We start from the raw sequence: 23949 nt of genomic DNA on the forward strand, positions 1-23949 counted from the left end.
CAACGCCACTCGTCATTTTATTTTTTATTTCTTCGACAGTAGCAGAAACTTCATCTTCAGAAAAAGTAGGAAAATTCTCTAATGTTGAGGTTACTCTGTCAGTATTTTGGAGCAAAGTTATTGAAGATGTAGAGCCCTTGAAGTTTTTTCCAGAACATGTGTTTATGAAGTAATCGTTGAAGATATTAGCTTTGTCAAGTGCTGAATCAACTAGGACGCCATTTACTGAAATTGGATAACTCTTGATCTCGTTTTTTGCAGTCACATTCTTTATCAACTTCCAAATAATTTTTGATTTATTGTTCGAGACTGCCAGTAAATTCCCTGCAAGCTGTGTTTTCGAGTAAGTTATTTGATACTTGATAAGTTTTGTCAAGCAGTTTAAACTGTTCCTATACGATGCTTCTGATGGACGGCTTTTCACAAAAAGTTGCAAATCTCTTTTTATATTACAAAGATATCGAAGCAGAGGCGAAAACCATTTCAATTTCTTCCTACCCTTAACACATCTCAAGTAAACCACTGGAAATGACTCATTATAAACTTCAAAATACATCCTGAAAAAGTTATCGAATCCCTCATCTGCTGACTCATAATTTGTATTGAGAATGCTTAACCAATCGACTCTCTTCAAACGATCTTTAAATTGTTGTTTAGCATTGCTAGAAAATATTCTGGTTGCGTAGAGGTCCTGTGAGGTGTGACTAACGACTGGAATTGAGAAGTTCATCAGTTGAGCGTAATGATCAGAGAGGCCCAATTCAACAAGCTTTACATAATCATTCATTATCATAGGTGAGATGAAGCATAAATCAATCTGGGAAGAGGAAGATCCGGTCACTCTTGTACAACCTTTTATGATGCTTGTCAGACCATAAACTGAAAATAATCTCTCTAGCTTTTTCTTCTTACTTGAATTTCCCAGAAAATCTACATTAAAATCTCCTACAACAATATAAGCTTCAAACTTATTTGCCAGGCTGAATAGGAGCTCTTCTAGCTTGTCGATGAAAATCATGAAGTTATTATCTGGTGGTCTGTAAATACATATGACAGCATATTTCATGTGTTGAATCATTGCCACCTCAAAATCAACCTCACATGCCTGTTTTAACTCCAGTCTTGTAGCTGAAATTCCCTCTCTGGCATAGATTGCTACTCCTCCCCCCTCTTTCTCTTGTCTATTAAAAAATGAGATTAGGTGGAAATTGTGAATTTTCACACTATTTTTCTCTTTCAGCCAAGTCTCCGTGAAACACAAAAAGTCAATCATTCCCGATGTCTCTCTATTCTCCTCCAAGTTCTCCAGCTCAACAGCTAACTCATTTGTTTTATTTCTCAGGCTTCTTACATTATAATGCAGCAGTTTGAACTGAACTTTCACTTCTCTCTCTCCTGTATTCTGACCACATAAATATATTAAATTATTGATGTTGCTGCCCCGCTGACCTCTAAAAAATTTCTACTTCTTGAAGACTCTAACAACTCGATCACTGGAATTCTTTCTCCAGCATTCTTACTTATTGAAGGGGTTATTGTATCTCTCGTTAATACGGTGCTTGAATCTCCTGCTCTATATGACTCAGTCTCTGCTTCTTCTCTAGTCAAGTGTTTAATTAGCTCTTCAACTAAAAACTTCTTTCCGTTTTGATTCAAATGGAGTCCGTGTTGTGTGTGTAGCCTTCTATGCACCGTCCATAGACCTATGACACTTATTGACTGATTTCGGAAATACATTGGGAGACAATGGATTACTCTGTTTATTTTTTTAATTGACACGTTTTCTCTAGATTTTTCTGACAAGTCATACCTATAAGGTATGGTCGTAATCAAAATATTTGTGCTTGCATATGCCTCGACCACCTCAACCAGTTTAGCTACATAAATCTCTAGATCCCTTTGAGTGAAGCATTTATGAGCCGAGTTTGTACCTCCTATTATTATCAAATAATCCTCAGACTTTAACCTCTTTCGATCAGAGCTGGATAACATTCCATCAGCAATACATTCAAAAGGTGCTCCTGTATAAACATGAGAGAGACAAGTCACGGTTTTCGGTAAACGTGGTTTTAGTAGCTCTCTTAAACCTTTACCATGACTATCCGACCAAATGCCTATTAGCTTGGGGTGATGTTTTACCTCCTCTGCTGTTGACGCCATAACATTTGATGCTGTTACATTCCTAGATACAGATTGCTGCATCAAGTCATAATGCTCTTAGACAATTTAGTTAATTCATTTTTCAATTTTTCCATCCGTTTGGCGTTCCTCTGAATAGCTTCGTTTTGTTTTCTCACCTCATTCTGTATTGATTTAAGCTCATCTACTCCTTTTTTATTCCGCTCAATAAGTTCATTCTGCACTTTTCCAATATTCTGGCTGAAATCAGGAATTGAATTCAATGAATAGTCGACCTCCAAAGGAAAATCTAGTTTAAAATCCACTTGTGTTTCACAGTTCACCATAGCTCTGTCGGTCAACTCCAAAATCTTCCTATCATTAGCTATTGATCTATCGATAGCCGCCTCCCATTGCTCTCTCAATGTCCTATTTTTCCTTCTCAATTCCTCATTTTCCGATAAAAGTTTATCTATAAGTTGGTCTGTATCTCCATCCTCTATACTGCCCTTCTCTGATACAACAGTGCAATTATCGTGTGAATAACTCTTCTCTCTCAATTCTACATTTTCCGATAAAAGTTTGCCTACTAGTTGATCCGTATCTTCACCCTGTATGCTGTCCCGCTCTGAATCAACACTGCAATTATCAAATGAATAACTATTATTCATTGATACATTTTGTGATTGACTTAACAGTGAACTATGATATTGAGGAGTAGATGCGTTCGGCCGGAGTTGTGGCACGCTGCATGGAGTGGTTGTGCATGGTACATCGCAAGTCATAGAGAAGTTCAGTTTGGGGCTCGGAAGCGCACTATCTGATCGTGATGTTTCTTCTCGCAATGGCTTCGATGTACTAGTCGGAGTTCTCGATTGTGTAACATGATTGTGGATTTTGCTTTCTTCTACTATTTTCGTCTTATTCGAATTTGTTTTCAACGAACAGCTACAAATATTCATGCAGCATCGCCATGATATATTTCCATTTTTCAAAGTCCTGTATCTACGAAATTTAAATCCTTTCAATAATACATACTCTCTACCTTCTTTTTCTATTATTTTGAACGTCATTTTTGCCTTGGGATGATTTGTAAGTGTTTGAAAAGAATAATCTCACTTCACTTTCGCTTCATTACGGTAGCTCGGTGATAACGGCTGGAGATAACACAACTCAGTTGGATTGATTTGTGTGCAATCAAGAATAGTACGTCAGTCTAAAGGTGTGTTGTAGCACTAGACACAGAGAGTGGAATGTTGCAATGAAACACGTGTCTGTTCAGTTACTTGTGTATCATTCGTTAATACACTTCTTACGGAGCAGCGGCAACGTAGCGATCAGGTATGATTACTATGTATCAATAGGTGAGGAGCTTCCTTTACTATCGAGTGGTTGTTTATTATGGATGATGCTTTGAGGGATGAATAATCTTGGGAAATTTTAAACTGTAAAGTTCTGCTCAAGACGGTCAAAGTCCAACACTACGTGCTCGCTAATGATTTTAATAGTAATTCTTCTTGATGACTTCTAGGTTAGTTTTGTTTTAAAAGTAACGTCTACAGTGTTATTCAAAATATGAAAACTCCAACTCTACACTTCGAACGTGTCACTAATGTTTTTGTGCATTAATAAATCAAGAACAACACTAACTCATAAAAATTTACTGAAAAACTTGATAAAAAACGCGGACTGAACTTCGAATCAACTTCAAGCAGCGATCAATGCTACCAACCTTTTGAATCAGTAAGTTACAGTATTAATATTAATTCTTAAATGGCTCCAAAAGGAAAAATGATGGTTGAGTTTGCTAGAATTTGACAATGAATAACGAAAACAGTTGTGTGCGCAATGTGATAAGTAATGAGTAAATCCAAGAAACCCTCAAATTTATTCAAACCAAGCCAAGTTATTTTAATAAAAGTAATTCAAGGAATTTATTATCATTCAAAGAATTTCTAGGACAAAATCTATTCACTCTTACTATTTTTACTACCTATATTACAGTACACGTCCCATAGCTATGCTTCTGTGACTTTGAAGCGGCACATAGGCAAGGTATGGTTCGCGGGGTGATATTCACGACTTTGCAAAAACATCGGGCTTCAGAGACCCTAGATCCTAAGATGGAGGAAGCTTCCTAAACACAGAAATTCTTCATGAATGAGAGAGTATCACCAACAATGGAAAGAGCATGACGAACTAGTCAGCTGATAGGCTGTGTTGTGCTAAAAGTACATTACTAGAAAAAGCTCCTTGTGTATCATTTCGGATGCAACATGTTGCTTTTGAGAAGATACAAAAGAGCATCTGTGGCTTATGGGAAGATACATTAAAGCTGCTTGTGTATCTTTTCGGATGCAGCACGTTCCTTTTGAGAAGATACAAAAGAGTATCTGTTGCTTATGGGAAGATACATTTTCAAAAATGTTGGATGTTTTTGAACGGTTCGTATTTTAATCTAGTGACCCTCCGGCCATAGGCAAGAGCTACAGCTCCCGAACTGTTAGTCTGTAAATAAAACCTTCCACTTGAAAAACTATTATTCCAGTTTTTATATCTCATTTGTGTACGCTAAGCGAATTCCTTATTTTAATTTCAATGATAAGATATGCTCCTGTTTGCAGACAAAGTTCATTCTTAAGCAAGCAGTATTGTATTCATTGACTGTACACTACGCATTTTTTTGAATTCAATATTTGATTATGTTATTCTGTAATTTACTTATCATTGAATAAATCCTATTATATTAAGCGAGCAATTTCTGTATTTATATATCTGGTTATTTATGTTTAACGGATCTCGAAAACGGCTCTAACGATTTTCACGAAATTTGGAACATAGTAGGTTTATGATATAAAGATTCGATTGCACTAGGTCTCATCCTTGGGAAAACTCGCTGAACGACATTAAAAGGATAATTCATCCTTTGCTGAAACAGCTGTGGATTGTAAAAAAGTTAGTAAAAAATCGAGATATCGCATCCCCGAAATTCATAAGATATGAAATATAGTCCAGTCACTATATACATTGGTGCATGCAATTTATATTGTAGTTCTGATTTTTTAATATATTATTTGGGTACATAAGAGAAGTCCAGAACCAATTTCTTCATGCAAAATTTCCTTGTGCTAGATACAGAGTGGCCCAAAAACCTCTTATTTTCGGCTCATTTTCCAGTTTTCAGCTATTTCTGTCAAATCTCGTAATCGGACAGAAAAATTTGCTCTCGCCTTTTTTTCTAGAATATGAGTAAGTGAAAAATCAAAATATCGCATCCCCGAAATTCATAAGATGACATATAGCCAGCTGTGAAATATGAACAAGATCATTTTAGAGAATTGTGTTCTGTTTATCAATAAATAAAAATGACGAGCGAAGCTCGGTGCCCCGATATTTTTTTATTTATAACGATGCCATTTATCTCAAAACTTTTCAAATGCTACCATTTTCTTCACTTACCTGTTCAATCGATTGTTTTGTAGTTGAAGTGTTGCAATTCGAGCCGATCACTGTGGAGTCGCTGAAGAACGAGAAGGCCTACCAGAAGACTCATCGCAAGCACCAGAAGGAGCTGGATGCCATGCACAAGCGACAGAACAAGGAGAAGATGGCCATACAGAAGCAGCAGTGCACCGCCATCGAAAAACTCGTCAAAGGCAAGAAGTAAGTTGACTTTTAAATTGATTCTTCTATTTAACATGAACACAGAGGAAAATATCTAAATAGCATAAGAAGATATCCCATGTTTCATGGTATGAAAGACAATGTTTATTTAATTTGACAGATTCAATTTAATGTACCAGTAGAGACTCATCACTTTTTACTTGCCCTATTACCATAGGTAAGGAAAGTATTGCTTTCCGAAAAAAATTAAGGTACCCCAATTTCTAAATTTCTATACGTTTCAAGGTCTCCTGAGTCCAAAAAAGTGTTTTTTGAGTAATGGTCTGTATGTGTATGTGTGTGTGTGTGTGTGTGTGTGTGTGTGTGTATAAGTGTCTGTGTACACGATATCTCATCTCCCAATTAACGGAATGACTTGAAATTTGGAACGTAAGGTCCTTACACTATAAGGATCCGACACGAACATTTCCGATCAAATGCAATTCAAGATGGCGACGAAAATGTTGTCAAAAACAGGGTTTTTCGCGATTTTCTCGAAAACGGCTCCAACGATTTTGATCAAATTCATACCTAGAAAGGTCATTCATAAGCTCTATCAACTGCCACAAGTCCCATATCTGTAAAAATTTCAGGAGCACTGCACCATCTATGAAAAGTTTGATTTTAGATTCCCAATTATCAGGCTTCAGATACAAATTGAACAAAAAATTTCAAGTGGAAAAGATTGAGCATAAAAATCTCTACAATTAATGTTCAGTAACATTTTCACCTAAAATTGAAAATAAGCTCGAAATTCGAGAAAATAAGATTATTCAATTGCAAACTGTTGGTAACTGTTGATTCTATTAAATCATTCACTATGAAGAGATAGCAGACTTTGTGTGTCTGCAGCGTTATTGTCCTGTCACCAGCTGGCTCAGATCTTAGAAAAGTAGACTTGAGATGCGCGGGAACACTATCGTCAGTTGATCAATTTTCATAACGGCAAGGAAAGTTGTGTGAGTGCACCACACCAGATTTTTTAAATTCAGACCTTTTCTCTAATTAATTCTTGAAAAATAAAAACCGCAGAAAAACGCAAGGGAAACGCAGTAAAACCGCCCATCTTGGGCGTATCTTTGACGTAATTCTAAAGTCCTCTTCATATATAATTTCTAGATCCTTGCTGAACTTCTGTACCAAATCTTAACATAATCTGTCCATTAGGTCTTGAGAAGGCCTAGAAAACGCAGGAAAAACGACCAAAAACCGCCGATCTGTCAATTGATCTATTGTTGTTAAACTGAAGATTTTACACTCAACACTATAACGGCTATAACAATCCTAGTGAGATGCGTAAAATAATTGAATAATACATGAAATTGAAGAGAATATGATGCTCTATGAGCTCATGATTAGCACGGATTTTTTCAATCAACCGTTGAAAAGTTATAGGCAAAAAAGATGAAAAAATCGGTGCCGGAAGGGTTTTTCTTAAAATGTAACCCTTTTGAGAACTCTTACCTAGAAAACTAGAAGAGATGATATGGAAAAATGTTACAGATGAAACTTGTAGGCTAATTTGTAAGCTTTAATTTTGTATTCCAATGAAATCTCCGAAAGACGCATATTTATTTATTTATTTATTTATTTATTTGTTGATACAATTACAAATCATACGAATATGATCGGGATAGAACAACAGGCATAGCCCAAAACTATTCTGTTCCCAAATTTTGATAAATAATAAAATGTCCAAAAAAATAGGTTATGTTTTTACTGAGGAAAGTTAAAAATATATATGAGCTAGAAATTTTGAATTTAGAATGATTAAAATACCAAATTATAGTCAAATATTGCACTTAATATCACCGCACTGAGAATAAATCAAGTTATTTCAGAAAATGTTGAGGCCAAAAATACACACAACTTTTCACTAGGCACAGCTGTTACATATTGTTCGAGATATGTACAAAAAACAAAATATGGTACTTTCAAACCACCCCACCCCCTTAGCACAGGGGGTAGGAGTACTTTTGATATGTTTACCTCCGTACTATCCTTTAAAGAGCTGTGGAGTCAAAAATTGTGTTCCAATCTTTTCCCTCTATACCTCTTTTGAGCATTCGTTGCCTGGACTATTAGTCATGTCGGACCGGTGCGCAATAAAGAACAATTAGGAAACACTGGATTCATCCATATAATTGGAAAACCGGAAGAAGAAAACAAATTGGAGAATTTTATCCTAGAGCTGAAGAGTGATAAAGAAAAATTTAATGATTGCACACGATAAACATCGGAATCATTCAACTATCTGCTGAAACTTTTACAAAATAGATTGAAAAATGACACAAATTTCAGCAGAAGCTTATTATTAATTATTATAAACCAATTTTTTCGACCATATTCCTATTATGGCGCTCCTTCAGTCTTGTATTGTAAATCAGTTCTTTTGAGCAACACAAATTTTTCATCATCGGCCAACATTGAATTTACACTGACCAAAACTAGCGATTGTCTTATGATGACTGATAGAAATGGTGCAGGCTCTATTCGATTAGACGCACAACAGTTAGTCAAGACAAGACAAGAGGCCAGCCTCTTGCGGGGTGGCCCGCTTCCTGGGCCTTAGACGGAGGAGGAGTGAAACAACGGGGTCCTGAGTCGCTACAACAACAACAACAAGACAGGATCAGACACTTTTCGTCACAATACTTCACTTAGTTGCTTATGAAGACATGTCTAATTGCAATGACTAATCAGTGTGAGTTGCGTCATAAGCAAGAATGTGAAGTATTGTGACTAAACGTGTCTGATCATGTCTTGTCTTGTCTTGACTAACTGGTGTGCGCCTAGGTTTTTATTGATGTACAATCTAATTGCGAAGCAAAGTACCGGGTGTTTGAAAAAGAATTATCCAATTTTAAAGTTATATATATTTTTTTTAATGGTGTACACAAACCAATTTTACATCAAATTACAGAAGTATCAAGTTTATGATGATGTATTATGTGTTCTACGTGCCCTTCTTTTGAGGTTCGTACGACATCTAGACGGTAGCCAAATTCATCCCAGATTGTTCGCAAGATGTCTTATCGGACTCTAGCTACAGCATTAACCGTCTATTCATATGATCCCGGGTTCAAACCCTCTCAATACCAAAAGTTTCTTAACCAGATCACTCCTGTGTTATCGGATGGGCACGTTAAACTGTCGGTCCCGGCTGAACGGTCGGTCCCGTATGACAGTCGTAAGGCCCATTGACGGCTTAAATTATATATTCAGGCGGTGGGACCTTCCCACAAGGGACTCCCCACCAACAAAAGTCATACGAATTTACTTTTTATATGAATCAACATAAATTATTATTATTAATAATAATATTATTCAACTAGTTGTAATAATCAGTGTGAGATCAGTTTCATTTGGCGGACCGAGCGTAGGATTTTGGATTATGAATTAAGAATATTTCTTATGTCACTAGGAATATTTCAATGGTGGCAGAAGATGATCTATTGTGACTATCGATATGACTAATTAACAGTTATTGTTTTCCATTCAACCGCCGTTAAGGTAGGGGTATTGTTCTCCCTTGACCGTCCCATGCCCCCATTGAGATAGGAATTACCCGTTCTGTAGCATATTTTTATCAGCCATCTTATATTCTTTTTTTGGAAAATAAATCAATTTAATCATTCATTGACTGCGTGTACACAGCAAACAGAACCTGATGAATGAGCTATAAATTCATTCCTGCACTCATTCGTTCATTCATTATCTGTGTGTTACAGCAAACTGGACCTGATGAATGAGCTTTAAATTCCTTCATTATCTGTGTGTTACAGCAAACTGGACCTGATGAATGAGCTTTAAATTCATTCATTCATTCATTGACTGTGTCTTACAGCAAACAGGGCCTAATGAATGTGACATAAATTCATTCATTCACCCACTCTTGGCCAATTTACCACCCTTGGAAGTAGGGGTATTTGGATATGTCGATAATTTCGTCAAATCAAGTCCTATTTAAATTATTTTTGATAGCAGAAATACATCAAATCTATACATAATAATACTGATCAACTCAATTCATATCGTAATGTGATTCAAATTCATCAATTGAGAGTAAACTCATCAAACTAAACTAAACTATTAAGTATGCACAAATGCTTGAAAGTTGCTCCTTCATCAGTACTCTAAATTTACGTCCTGTGTTTTCTCTTATGTTAGCTGGTAATTTATTGTACAGTCGAATCCCAGCACTCTTTACTCCTCTCTCATACATGGTGGTCCTGTGTGCATCATCTCGCAACTCGTCCATAATTGTGGAAATGTGCGCCAGTTCTCAATTTATTCTTGTTCCTATCTATGAACAGGGTGTCCACGGGGCGGGAAACCCGGGAATCGTACATGAATTTCATTTGGACGGGAAATGTACGGGAATTTTTTGACACTTCCGTCATTGAAACATACGGCTTCCAGGATATACAAACTCGGAAGAGGGAGAATTGATTGATTGACTGATTGACTGGATGTTACAGCAAACAGGACCTGATGAATGAGCCGACTATCAGGAAGCTGGTAGGTGAGCAGACTGCGCAGTGGAGTGAGATGATGGAGCGCCACCGCCGAGAGGAGTGGACCACTCTGAAGCAGCACATCGAGGAGCAGCGGGAGGCCCTCGCTCGCCTCATGGAGGTCGTGCAAGCCACACAAATCAAGCAAATCGACGCCAAACACGAGAGGTAAATCAACAACCAATTGAATGAGCTCTCACTTTTGACTTAGGCTAGTTTCATACACATTCGGTTCGTTTCGTTTTCGGTAAATTCCGATAAGTGTAAAACGGTAATTGGTTTGAATTCGGTACCGAATAGAAACCGCATAGAACCGAACGCCCACTTGACTCTAATAAATTCCATCAGGTTCAAATTCGTTTCTAGTGAAGGGCTACTTTAACACACATTCGGTTCGGTTCGTTTTCGGCAAATTCCGATAAGTGTGAAACGATGATTCGGTTTGAATTCGGTACCGAATAGCAACCGCATAGCACCGAACGCCCCCTCGACACGAATAGGTTTTATCATATTCGAATTCGTTGCTAGGAAACCGGAAATAAAAACAAAGTCTTCTACACACGCTCGCTTTTTTTTGTTTTTATTTTAACCTGATATTGTGATTATCTTTTTTAAAAATCTTCCATATCAAAATCATATGGTCAATTCATTTCTGTTAGTTCACTGGAGCATTTTTTCTCAATTAATAGTTTTCTAAAAAAATATGAAGATGAATTAAAACTCTTTTTCTATATTTCCATGAGCATTACATGATTATATTAATGGAGAGAAGAGATGAACGTTATGTACCATGTGTCAAAATTGAAACGAATTTTCACTGAACGTCCAAAATTAATATAATAAAAAATGAACTATTCAAATAGTTCACAATTTTCAATTAACTTGAAAATTTTGTTGTTCAAGAAATCACATCTTACTATTTGAACACCAGCTTTTATATTTTATTACCAACATGAATTATTGTTTTAATCCAAAAACAGCTGTGTTTGTGAGAAGAAAATACCTAATTAGAACCGTACGAATTAAAACCTGATATGTATGAAAGCCTCATTCGTTTTTGGCAACGAACCGAACCGAACCAAAAACGAACCGAACCGAATGAAACCGAATGTGTGTGAAGCTAGCCTTCAGTAAGGCCAAAGACGTTGTCCGTCTGTTTGTATGTTCTACAATAACTTAAGAAAAAATTGATCAATCAGCTTCAAATTTTGAGCACGTATTCTTCGAACCATATCACAGGTTAAGGCCCGCCGCAAAGTAGGTCCACGTTAATCCACGGAAAGCAACCCATGCCGTGGGATGTTGAGAACAACGTGGCCGATTCTCTGCCATGCCACACTGCCTTCTATAGAGAAGATTTATCTATTTATTTATTTTTTGATACAATTACAAATCGTATAAATCAGATACTGGTATATGTGATGTAATATTAACTAATCATTCTTGTATTTTTCTCCGTTAGGGCTACTCTTGAATATAAATAAAAATATAAATTCAAGTACCTTTTTAAAATTTTTTACTCACAACATATTTCGGCTATATGATGCCATTATCAAGATTTGATGAATTTTATCAAGACTTGATAATGGCATAATATAGCCGAAACATGTTGGAGTATACAGTTTTAAAAGGGTACTCAGATTTCTATTTTATTTACATTCTTGTTTAAAAGAATCAATTATATTAAGTTTTCAATTGTATAAGTTTTTGCTAACCTAATAAATAAATAAATATTTTATTTGGAAAGAAAATATATTTTTTAATGTTTAAAAACTACATTTTTATAGTTGAGATGAAATATTTTGTCAATTAATTATATTTCTATATTGTTGAAAAACTATCTGGCAACTTTGCAGAGCTAGAAAAGGATAGCGCTATCTGATTTGTCGAATGATAGACAAGTATAGCAACACCAATGTCAATCAAATACTGCTATTACTGGACCTCACTATTACGGTAGTCTCACTATACCTAGTCAATACTAAGATGGTAATTTATATTAGCATGATAATATCTAGTACATTATTTTATTCAAGTTTTATTGCAGAGTAATTTTATGATAATATATATTTGCAGGGAAATGAAGGAAATGAACACTAGACAAGCTAAGATCTCAGTTGAAACAATGAAAGAAGTACAAAATGATAAAACTCTGAAAACAAAAGCCGAGAAGGACCGACGATTGAGGGAGAAGAAGCAGAACAACACAAAGAAATTCATGGATGAGAGAAAATTCGCTCAGGTAAATATTGAAAATAGTACTGCTTTTCTCTAGATAATAATTCTTTAGAAGATCTTCAAGTCTGAATCAGGTTGGAAATGTTTACCAAATCTCTACTCAATTATTTTATTTTTTGATGAGTTTGATCTCTTGAATTGTGCAAGATTTATATGGTGAGAGATTAGTGGACGTGCAGTTTTAGGTAGGTTCCGAACCACTTAGCAAAGTGGCAACAAACATACGCCGTTTTGGTAGCACGGCCTTTATCTGAATATACGCGATGAAATGACTCTCAATAAATAATTGCCTTCAAGGACAATTTATGAGAATGAATTGACTTCAAGGACAATTCATGAGAATAAATTGCCTTCAAGGACAATTCATGAGAATTGAACTTTGAGAAATTGTTCAAACACTTCTATAATTCGGTAGAAACTATATAAATGGCCTGAGAAAGGTCCACTAATCACTCATCATCTCTCTTACCCTAAGGTAAAATGGAGACAGTCAATAAATCTTTCACCATTTCTCACAAATCCAGGGATCATGAAGACAATTTGTATGGGGTTTTTTATTATTCATTTATTGTACAAAATACAAAAATCATAATATAATTATGACATTGAAGGAAAAATAGAAAAATAATTATTTATCAGTTTGTAAAAAATACCGTGTTTAACAATTTTGTGACATGGAAAATAATCAAGTATTCGTTCAGTAATAAACATAAAATCGAATAAAATTAGTGATTTCGATGTCATTTGAATTTCTGTATTGTTAGATTGTATCTTGAGTGTTTAAAATTGATAAATAAATTGAAATTTTGCAGATGAAACAAGGCAAAGAGAAGGACAAGCTGGTTACAAAGCACGACAAACAAAAGCAAGAATTGAAGAAGGAATTGGAGGACGTAAGTGTTCAATATTCTTCTAATTTCTGTTCACCCTCTTATCAATTTGTCTGAGAATATAGATTTTCCTCAGAAGCTGCAAATATAATGAAATAATTAAAAGTTGCTTTTTTTTTCATATAAGTTGCTTACACGTTTATATTCTTGGGAGCAATGCGCTCCATCGTCATCACTAAGGGTACATTTTAAGACTCAGCAATGTAATTTTTGAAAATTCGACTGAGTCATTGTCAATATTCTAGAACCGTTCCATAAGTGAATAAAAAGGCACATATATTGTCAAATTCTACAGTTTTATTCGGTACACGAACATGGTTTCGTGACCACACCGGTCACATTTTCAAGTTGACTAAAGCTAAAAGGTTATGGTAAACATTGAACCTTTTAGCTTTAGCCAACTTGAAAATGTTCACCTTAACCTTTTAGCTTTAGTCAACTTGAAAATGTGACCGGTGTGGTCACGAAACCATGGTCGTGTACCGAATAAAACTGTAGAATTTGTCAACATATGTGTGTTTTTATTTTATAATGTAATTTTGTGTGTACAGTTGCTGTAAATAGTTATTTGTGCAACTAGTGCGCAAAGTGATAGTTTGCTGCACCGAAAGAAACGTTTACGCCCGAGCCGTAGGCGAGGGCGGAATGGCTTCTTGAGTGCAGCAGAGGAACTTTGCGCACTAGTTGCACATTAAGTTTTTCCTACAGTTACCATTGAATATGAAAAGTGGGTAATTATGGATAAAATGATGGCTGAAATCCATCAAATGTTTGTGTGTGTGATGCTGTTATTAATAACAATCATAATTCATTTAAAAATTAATAATCCAATTGAAGTTGAAAATTTTCAGCCAAAGTTCTCATTTTTATTCATTCAAGAATCAGAGAAAATACAGATAAAACAAAAAATTCGAATTCAAAATTCACGCCAAAAGCTGGTTTGAATGACTGCAAAATGGCTGAACCGACAAGCGCGCGACCTAGCGGGAAGAATCGTAACTAACTTCGTTCTTTCATCCAGCTAAAAACAGTAGCCTATTCAGATATTCAGAATTATGACCAACTAGAATTACCGAAAAATACTATAAGTAAACTAAAAAATATTTATAAAATAACATAGACAACAGAAAATATTTTATTGTAGTATATTCTGTTATTTTATTGATTTTATCGACATGGATTTCGAACGGTAATTATTTAACCTGAAAATTCGAATTTCAAAATGTGTGTTTGCTACATTTCTCATTGCTTGGAGTTAAAATAATTATTACTGTCAATAGAAAATAAACATTATTTATTATTAAATGATGAGAAGTTATTATTTAATTATGATTTAGATAAACATTATTCTTGTTTTAGATTTCTAGATTGGGATTTTATCATAAATGTAGGGTAGCCATTGAAATGATTCTCATCTAAATCTAACCACAGTCATTGTTACCAGCTTAATTTTGGTTTTCATGCACTAATCCTCCATATAACCCACCAACTATTTTGTGTTGCCATGTTGCAAATCTGGAGTGCAGAAAAATTTTTTCCCGCACTAGAGCGGAAAAGTGATTCTTTGCGTTCTGTAATCAGTGCAGGAATGGCCACTTTTCAAGGTATCTGTAGGAAAACTTAATTTTATCTTTTGTGGTACTGTATTTAATATTTGACTTTGCCTATTGTTCTAAGAATTTAACGGCGATAAAATGATATTCATTTATTTACAAACACACTGAAAGCGGAGCGGAGCGGGGCGTGGCGTGGTCAGAGCGTTCATCATACACACAGGAAGCGTCTAAGCGAGAAGGGCCTAGAAAATGGCGTTGTCTAGTTTGCACGGACATTACTTTGTGAGAATAATTACTTAAAGTATTGGATATTAGCTAAGCCTGCTAGGTCAGAGTGGGTTAATGAAATCAACTTAGATCGTCAACTATTTGGTGAATATCACAATCTGTTTAATGTGTTGAGAAAGCATGAGTCCTGATTTTTTGAGTACATGCGAATGTCAACTTTAACCCTCCAACTTTGACGAGAGTGAAGCCTGATTTGGATAAAGAAGTCACTAATTGGAGGGAATCCAATGTCTGCTGAAGAAAGACTTGTAATAACACTAAGGCCATTCAAATTCAAATTCTTTATTAGCAATTCAGTGGGTAGGTTTGTGATTTTGTATTAAACTTTTTCAAATAAGTGCAATATCTCTTGAGTTTTTTATTCATTGTGATACATTCTGTGATTCATTTAAATTGTCAACCTTAAACATTCAAAATCTTCAAATAATTTTTCCTAGACAAAAAGTCAAGTGAAGAAGCTGTGTGTGATTTCATAACCTCAACCTATGGACAAAATTAAATTTTATCAAAATTTTTGGAGAGAAATAGTACAGGCTCAGCCTAGTTTTCCTCCAATGTCATAATTATATTATGATTTTAATATTTTGTACAATAAATGAATGAATGAATTACATTCTTTACATCACATTTACAGAGTAAGCTTTTTTCATTAGAAATAAACTTGAAAGTGCAATAGATAAATTTTATCTTTTGAAATGTATGAATTCAGGGCTACTTTCTTGTATTCATAAAATAGAATTATAGTACCCTTTAAAATTAATAAAATAATATAATTATAATATATAATTACAAATTTGTATTCTTGTTTTATTATTTTATTAATTTTAAAGGGTACTATAATTCTATTTTATCTTTTGAATAATCAAATAATACACATTAGAGGGGAATTTGGGCAAACATTGAATATAATAGTGTACTAGATGGAGGGAAAATGTAGTAGAACAACTACATTATTATGTTCAAGAGTAGACCAGACTGGCACTCGCACTGTGACGCTCCAAAAAACAAACCAGCTTGTTTAAAAGTTTGACGCCTCGCTCCGCGAGTAGACGTTTCCAGTGTGTTGCATCTTATTACTAAACATGATATTGTTTACGACGCTCCACAACGCCCCGCTCCGCTTCGGCTTCAGTGTGTTTGTACCTACTTCTGTTTTTAATTTTCAATTTCCTACAAGTACTGTCTAGTAGAATGTTGTGTTATATTCAATATTTTTAGTGATATTATGCTATTGAAAGTGTGAGATTTTCAAACAATTTTTGCAGTTAAAGGGGTTTATAACTCTCCAAAAACGCTTAGAAAAAAACTCTAGGATTAGAGAGTTTTAAATTCTGTTTAATATCCTATTATATTAAGCGAGCAATTTCTGTATATCTGTTTATATTTTTATATCTGGTTATCTGGTTATAATATTATGGTTATTTATGTTCAAGGGATCTCGAAAACGGCTCTAAAGATTTTCACAAAATTTGGAATATAATAGGTTTATGATATCAAAATTCGATTGCACTAGGTCTCATCCCTGGGAAAACTCGCTGAAGGACATGAAAAGGATAATTCGTCCTTGGAGAACAGATTATGATTTCGTCGTCTGTCGATAACAGAAGATGCGTGTGCCTGTGTGGGAGATCAGCTATGTAATCATATTTTAATTGACTCGATCAAAATACAGTAATCTGATTTGTTGACATGAGATGATATATTATCATATATTCAAAGTTTATCATTATTTTACAGTTCTAAGTGATTAGTGAGTGTTATTTTGTTATTCAATTTGGTATGTAAACAATCTAAATTAGAACTTATGTTTTCAAATATTTGGAAAAAATTCACCTGAATTCAAGTGTATGGAACATAACCTACTTTTTGGAATATTTACAGTGTATAAATCAAAATTCGGGGAAGAAACAGTTTTGGGCTGTGCCTGTTAGTCCTTCCCCAATCATTTTAAAGAATTGAGCTCTGTTAATCAATAAATAAATAACGAGCAAAGCTCGATGCCCCGATATTGATGTATTATTCCACTATTTCAAGCTTTCCTTCAATTGTTATAGCAGCTTTAGTGTCGGTGTAAATTCTCCAATTTAGTCACAATACATCATTTGACAAATAAATAGGTATCAAAGAAAATACAAGAAAAAAGACTGCAGTGATGCGGACATGTGGAGAGAAGGGAGGTCGATTATGTGGGAAAAAAGATCGACCAGGAAGAGGGGAAGACCTAGGAAGAAATGGGAAAATTGTATCGCTCAAGATCTTGCAGGGAAGGGACTAACACCAATCGAAGCCCATGACCGAGACTCCTGGAAGCGACTGAGCCGAACCGCCGACCTCACCTGAGTGGAAGAGAAGAAAGATCATCTGACAAAGAAATTTGAAGGGAATGTCTGGAACCCAATCTTTGACGACTCTGCAACTCTTTTGGGACTACAAGTTGAGACGTATTCATTTCAAAGAAGAAGAAGAAGAAGAAGAAGAAGAAGAAGAGAGATTATCTGACAAAGAAATTTGAAAGGGAATGTCTGGAACCCAATCTTTGACGACTCTGCAACTCTTTTGGGACTAGTTGAGACGTATTCATTTCAAAGGCCCTCTATGGCCTTTTAAGGCCTTATGGCCTTCTAAGGCCCTCTTGGTATGGAACTGCCAATTTGACATTTTTTGAATCAATTAGAGAATTTAACTTCGACTCTAAAGCTGCTATAACAATTGAAGGAAAACATGAAATAGTGAATAATATATCACATTGAAGAGAATTTAATGCTCCCATTCCTAAGGTTAGAATTATTTTTTTTCTATGCTTTAGTGTTGGAGAGTTGTAAACCCTGAAAATTCAAAAAAAACCTTATCGAGAAAGTGAATAAGTTTCAACTGGTCGACTGATAATATAGATCTAATAAATACGTAATTGTTTGTTATTTCAATTATTTTAATATTTTGCTAACTCTGCGTACATAATTATTTGAAAATAATTTTATTCGTGATAGAGTGATTGATATCGTATTCTACTTATTATACAAAATATCGGGGCACCGAGCTTTGTTCGTTATTTTTATATATTGATAAACAGATCACAATTCTCTAAAATGATCGTGTTTATATTATTTTCACAGCTGGCTATATGTCATCTTATGAATTTCGGGGATACGATATTTTGATTTTTCACATACTCACTCGCTCACTCACTTCCTTACTATCCACAGCTGTTTCAGCCAAGGATAAATTATCCTTTTAATGTCGTTCAGCGAGTTTTCCCAAGGATGAGACTTAGTGCAATCGAATTTTTATACTAGTAGTTCTGTGAACAGTAGACCTCACGCAGTATTCTCATCCACAAGTACCTGATTGAAACTATAAACCTTATGGAAAATACAGCAATAGACTGGCTTCTCCACTTGTCAGCTGATTTATGATGAATAATTCTATAGTCTGATTTTTACGGTAATATTGGCGTATGAAGGAGGCTCCTTTTTCCTTTTATATTATCCTTGAAATGCAAAATTTCCAAAAACCTTGTATATACGTCGACGCGCAATTAAAAAAGGAACATACCTGTCAAATTTCATGAAAATCTATTACCGCGTTTCGCCGTAAATGCGCAACATATGAACATATAAACATTCAAACGTTAAGAAAAATGCCAAACCGTTGACTTGAATCTTAGACCTCACTTCGCTCGGTCAATCATAAACCTACTATGTTCCAAATTTCGTGAAAATCGTTAGAGCCGTTTTTGAGATCCGTTGAACATAAATAACCAGATCTAAATAATCAGATATAGAAATACAGAAATTTCTATAATAGGATATCATCTCAAATGCATTTTGTCCATTTGTTTTGCTGTGTAATGGCGAAAGATTGATCTGTTCTCGCTTTCAGATGAATAAATCCATGTTTTTTATTTGTTTTAGATGATCGAGATGTACAAGAATGAGGAGATAGAATACGAGTTGTCGCAGAAAGTAGAGTTCTTTGCCTAGAAACCCTTCATAATATTAATCTATGTGTTGTCTGCCTGAGCATCTGAGACCGTGCGATATAGCTATATATTCTGCCAAATAATTCTACTCCCGAAACATCCATACTGTCTAGTCATATTGATCTAGTATAGCGACTATTAATTTTAAGTTATAACTAAAACGAGTGAAATGTGAAAGCCACAATATCTGATCCTTACTGTGATTCTTATCTGAGGGCGATAAACTTATTCATCTCCCTCCTCTGCATTTATTCTATTATAATTTTTTTGTTTTGTATCAATTCTCGATTATTTTGATACGTGTTGAAAATACTCGATGTAATCTCATGTTGATGTTCTATTCTGTACATATTCTGCATTACCTTCTTTATCATGAGATTGCTTAATAGATTGTTTCGATAGGAACTATTGCTGAAGTAGAGATCGTGAATATTTATGTTCATTGTTGCATTCATAAAATCATCTACATATTTTCAAGAGTTTTATTACCTTTTGACGATTTTTCAACAAATAGTCTAGTATAAATAAAAATATAAATCTCAGTACCCTTTTGAATTATTTTGTAACAAAATGTTTTGGACACTAATGCAATTTCCATTTTTGTCATTAGTGTCGGAAACATGTTGTGAAAAAATAATTCAAAAGGGTAATGAGATTTATATTAAAAGTAGCCCTAAAGAAAAAAGACAATAGTATAGTAACTATATTAGGCTGGCCACTAACAGTAGGACATGCATGTCTATCATGTACACACACACACACACACACACACACACACACACCACACACCCACACACATGTTTTGTCATCAGCGAAAAGCTTCTAACATGAAATAAACAACCAATAGCAATAAATAAACCTCTGGAAAATTACAAACTATAATGATACAAAAATAATTTAACCTCAAATAGAGCATCAAGGAAAAAAACATCAAAATATCGAAGATACAAAAACCCAACCACAAAACATATTGCTGGAAGCCTATCGCTGTGATGACACAACAATGTATGACGTCATGTGTATCATGATGTGTGCCCTACCGTTAGTGGCCAGTCCTACTGATAATAATTATATGCATAACCATAATATTATAACTTACTAGCTGTACCCTGCCACGCTTCGCAGTGGCACATTGTGATTGAATGTTTTTTTTTTTTTTCTGGCCCCCACTATATATAAAATATGTGTTGGGAAACCACAAATATTATGCTTGTTAAATAAATTATGAACTTCTGTGTTATGTGAGCTGTTAAATCTGGTTTATTGTGCAATTACAAAACTAAAAGGAAAAATAATGTTTATGTGAGAAATAAAATGAAAAAAAGCAAAATTTTTAGGAAAAAGAAATTAAAATGAGTAAATGAATACCTATCTATAAATAGAAAATTATTGATGGAAAATAATTAGATTCTAAAAGAAAAAAATATTTGAGAATAGTCTCTTAAAAAGGATTGATAAAAAAATGAATTAATAATATTCATAATATCTAGTTTGTAATAAGGTCTTCACTATAATTTATTCTATTTTCAATTATCCAAGTTTTTGTTTTTGCTTTAAATATATTAACCAGTACCATTTCCTTGATGTCCATTGGCAGCCTGTTGTAAATCTTCGGTCCTAAGTATGTGACTGTTCTCTGGGCGGCAGTTGTTGTCATCCTGGGGACTGCTAGATCAATATTCCTTCTTCGCGTGCTGTGGGTGTGGTCCATGTTGAGAAAGAACTGCGGGTTTTCCTGATGAATGTGAGTAATTTGTGAATGTAAATTTGTCGGATGCTCAGTAGTTGGAGCTCTTCATATAGAATCTGAAGGGTAGAGTGGATGTTTCTGTCCCATTATTCTGAGGATGAGTTTCTGGACTTTAAAAACAGGATTGATATGGCAGAAATACTTAGCTCCCCATGCCAGGATTCCATATCTTGCTATTGACTCTACCAATGCGTGATATACAATTTTTAACGTATCCAGTGTGAGTATCTGTCGGAGTTGAATGAAACTGTAAACCATTTTCCTGAGTTTTGTTGTTTGCTGTATGATGTGTTTGTCCCACCAAAGTAAGTCGTCTATTATAACTCCTAAATATTTTATATTATCTGTTCGTTCTACTGATGGACAATTGCAGTCTATGCGTTTATTTTGCAGTGATGTAACTTGATTGTATTTCGTACAGGTTTTTTGGAGTCCGTCAGTGAAAATGCTAGAAATTTAGTTTTTGATGAATTGAGAGTCAGGATATTACTGTGGAGCCAAGTGTAATTTTTTCCATGCCTAATTCAGCGGTTATGAAAGTCTCGTTCCAGTTGTTGCCTTGAAATATCACAGCTGTGTCGTCGGCAAAGACAATAATCTTGCCACCAATGTCGAGTGAGCACAACTCATTGGCAAAGATGAGGTACAGTATCGGACCAAGAACTGTTCCTTGTGGCACGCCGAATTTTACAGGAAGGCCTTCTTCTGCACTCAGTTTTTTCCCTATTCTCACTCTCTGTTTGCGAATGGTTGAGAAATGAGAAAAAACAAAGAATACATTTCATATAAGTTTAATTTTGCAATACTTGTTTATATACAATATTTTTTGTTTTTCCACTGTCTGCGTGGAAAGATAAAGACTATCTGGTTTGCCGACTCGGGAACACGCAACATACAGTTGTCCATGTGAAAAGCAATCCACATCTAAATCTAGACCACACAGTTCTAAAGATTGACCTTGAGCTTTGTTGATTGTGATTGCAAATGCCAATCGAATTGGGAATTGCAATCTTTTAAATTGAAATGGTGTATCGGTCGGGATCGTGGGTATTCGAGGAATGAGGACATCTTCACCTTTGAAAGGCCCTGTTAAAATCGTTGCTTCCACTACATTATTCATTAATCTCTTAACTGCAAGTCGCGTGCCGTTGCGAGTTTTGGCTGATTAATATTCCGCAAGAGGATAATTGGCACACCTACTTTCAATTTCAATATGTGTGGTGGTATCCCTGGAAATCAAGTGAGTTTAGAAATTCTGTTGGATAATTAACTACTTCATCAGCTTCCACAACAGTGTCTATCGACTTATATGTAGTTTCATCACTTTGAATACTGGATTGTATAACATTATCAAGTTGATAGACATCTTTATTCTTTGCGGCAAGGATAGCTCGTTCACTGAGCCAATCATGATTTCTATGATTTATCTGAATGTCAGGAAATACTTTTTCGATCAGTTCTTCTTTTGATGTAACTAAATTACAAAAATTATCGGGAAGTGATATTTGTCTAGACGTCTCATCGACTGGCAGCTGACCGTTTCCAATTTCCAGTAACTGTCGTGAGAATACCTCAGCTGATATGGATCATTCTGCAACTGGACACGCATATTCGTAGTCAACTCCAATGTATGTACGTGCCGCCATAGTGTTGAATATTTCAGGCAAGCATTAATTTCGTCTGCTGGTGTCGATCGAGAAATTACAGGCAATGTTTGCCTAAAATCTCCTGCGAGCAATATCAATGCATTCCCGAATGGTTGAACGTTTCCACGCAAGTCTCGTAATGATCGATCAAGAGCTTCGAGCGATTTTTTATGTGCCATTGTGCATTCATCCCAAACAATTAGTTTACATTTTTGTAATACTTTTCCCATACCGGATGCTTTAGAAATATTGCACGTAGAGTCTCAATGATTTGCATGTTTAATGGCAACTTTAGAGCTGAATGCGCAGTTCTTCCACCTGGTAACAATGTTGCAGCTATTCCAGACGAAGCAAGAGCTAAGGCTATATCACTTTTTGATCGAACCGTTGCTAGAATCAATCTAATGAGAATGTTTTCCCAGTTCCTCCTGGCGCATCCAAGAAGAAGGTCCCCCCAACTCCGTCATTTATCATTTGCATTATGCGATCATAAATGCCTTTCTGTTCCCACGTTAATTTGGGAATGTTCGATTGGACATATGCCTGAAGATCATTAATGTTGTAACTCTGTTCACGGCGTAAATCTACATCATGCAGCAGTCGCAGTTCGGGTTGGTGCTGGCATTCCTAATTGACTAAGAACTTTATTTGCAATAGCTAAGCACTTGTCCTCAATATTTATCAATGCTTCGTTGTAATGGCTTCTGTAAATTCTAAGGTCATATTGGCATTTTCAAGGCGTACTCTATGCAAAATATCTTCAGCCATATGCGAACGATATCTTTCCCATAACTCTGTGGGAGATGAAGGAAAGCAAGCGGTCAATATAATCGCAAATAATGCGCGAATTCGGTTTGGATGTGCAGTGTTGCACGTCATTGATGCATATGTTCCACTGTTGGTCATTTTCTAATAAATTCAGAGCTTGACACGTAGCGCGAAAAGTGGCATGTGTGACGCCGTCAACTATTTTTAATTGCTGGAAAGATGTAGGACCAGGCACATTTACCAATAGCATGCGAAGGTAAAAACATTCATCTTGATTGGGATGCACTGTATAAAGTCTACCAATTGTATTTTCTTTGAAAATGCCAGGGTGACCGTTGACTGGCTCCCCTCGTTTGCGCCGTACAAATACTTTTCTAGTTACATTCCACGTGTAGTAAGAGGGAACTTCTGAATACATTAGTGTTCTGGCAAAAGCGTCTTCCTGGCATAAGGTGAAAAAAGCAGTCAGAGTTGTACCAGGTGGATTAGGGCTCTTTCTTGCACATTTGCATCTGTGAATAAACCGCTGTCCATTT

General features: G+C 35.3%; 1 protein-coding gene across 1 annotated transcript in view; it reads left to right on the plus strand.

The window, feature by feature from the left end:
- The window catches only part of LOC111060497 (1-phosphatidylinositol 4,5-bisphosphate phosphodiesterase), a 73808-nt gene extending 54087 nt beyond the window's left edge, over positions 1 to 19721 (plus strand). The window contains 5 exon segments of the mRNA XM_039437512.1: positions 5601 to 5781; positions 10263 to 10466; positions 12375 to 12540; positions 13349 to 13429; positions 19182 to 19721. Coding sequence (XP_039293446.1) covers positions 5601 to 5781; positions 10263 to 10466; positions 12375 to 12540; positions 13349 to 13429; positions 19182 to 19250 — 701 coding nt within the window. The 3' untranslated portion in view covers positions 19251 to 19721.
- The last annotated feature ends 4228 nt before the right edge of the window (positions 19722 to 23949 follow it).

Source organism: Nilaparvata lugens, chromosome 11 (genome assembly GCF_014356525.2).
Source record: "Nilaparvata lugens isolate BPH chromosome 11, ASM1435652v1, whole genome shotgun sequence".
Lineage (NCBI taxonomy): Eukaryota > Metazoa > Arthropoda > Insecta > Hemiptera > Delphacidae > Nilaparvata > Nilaparvata lugens.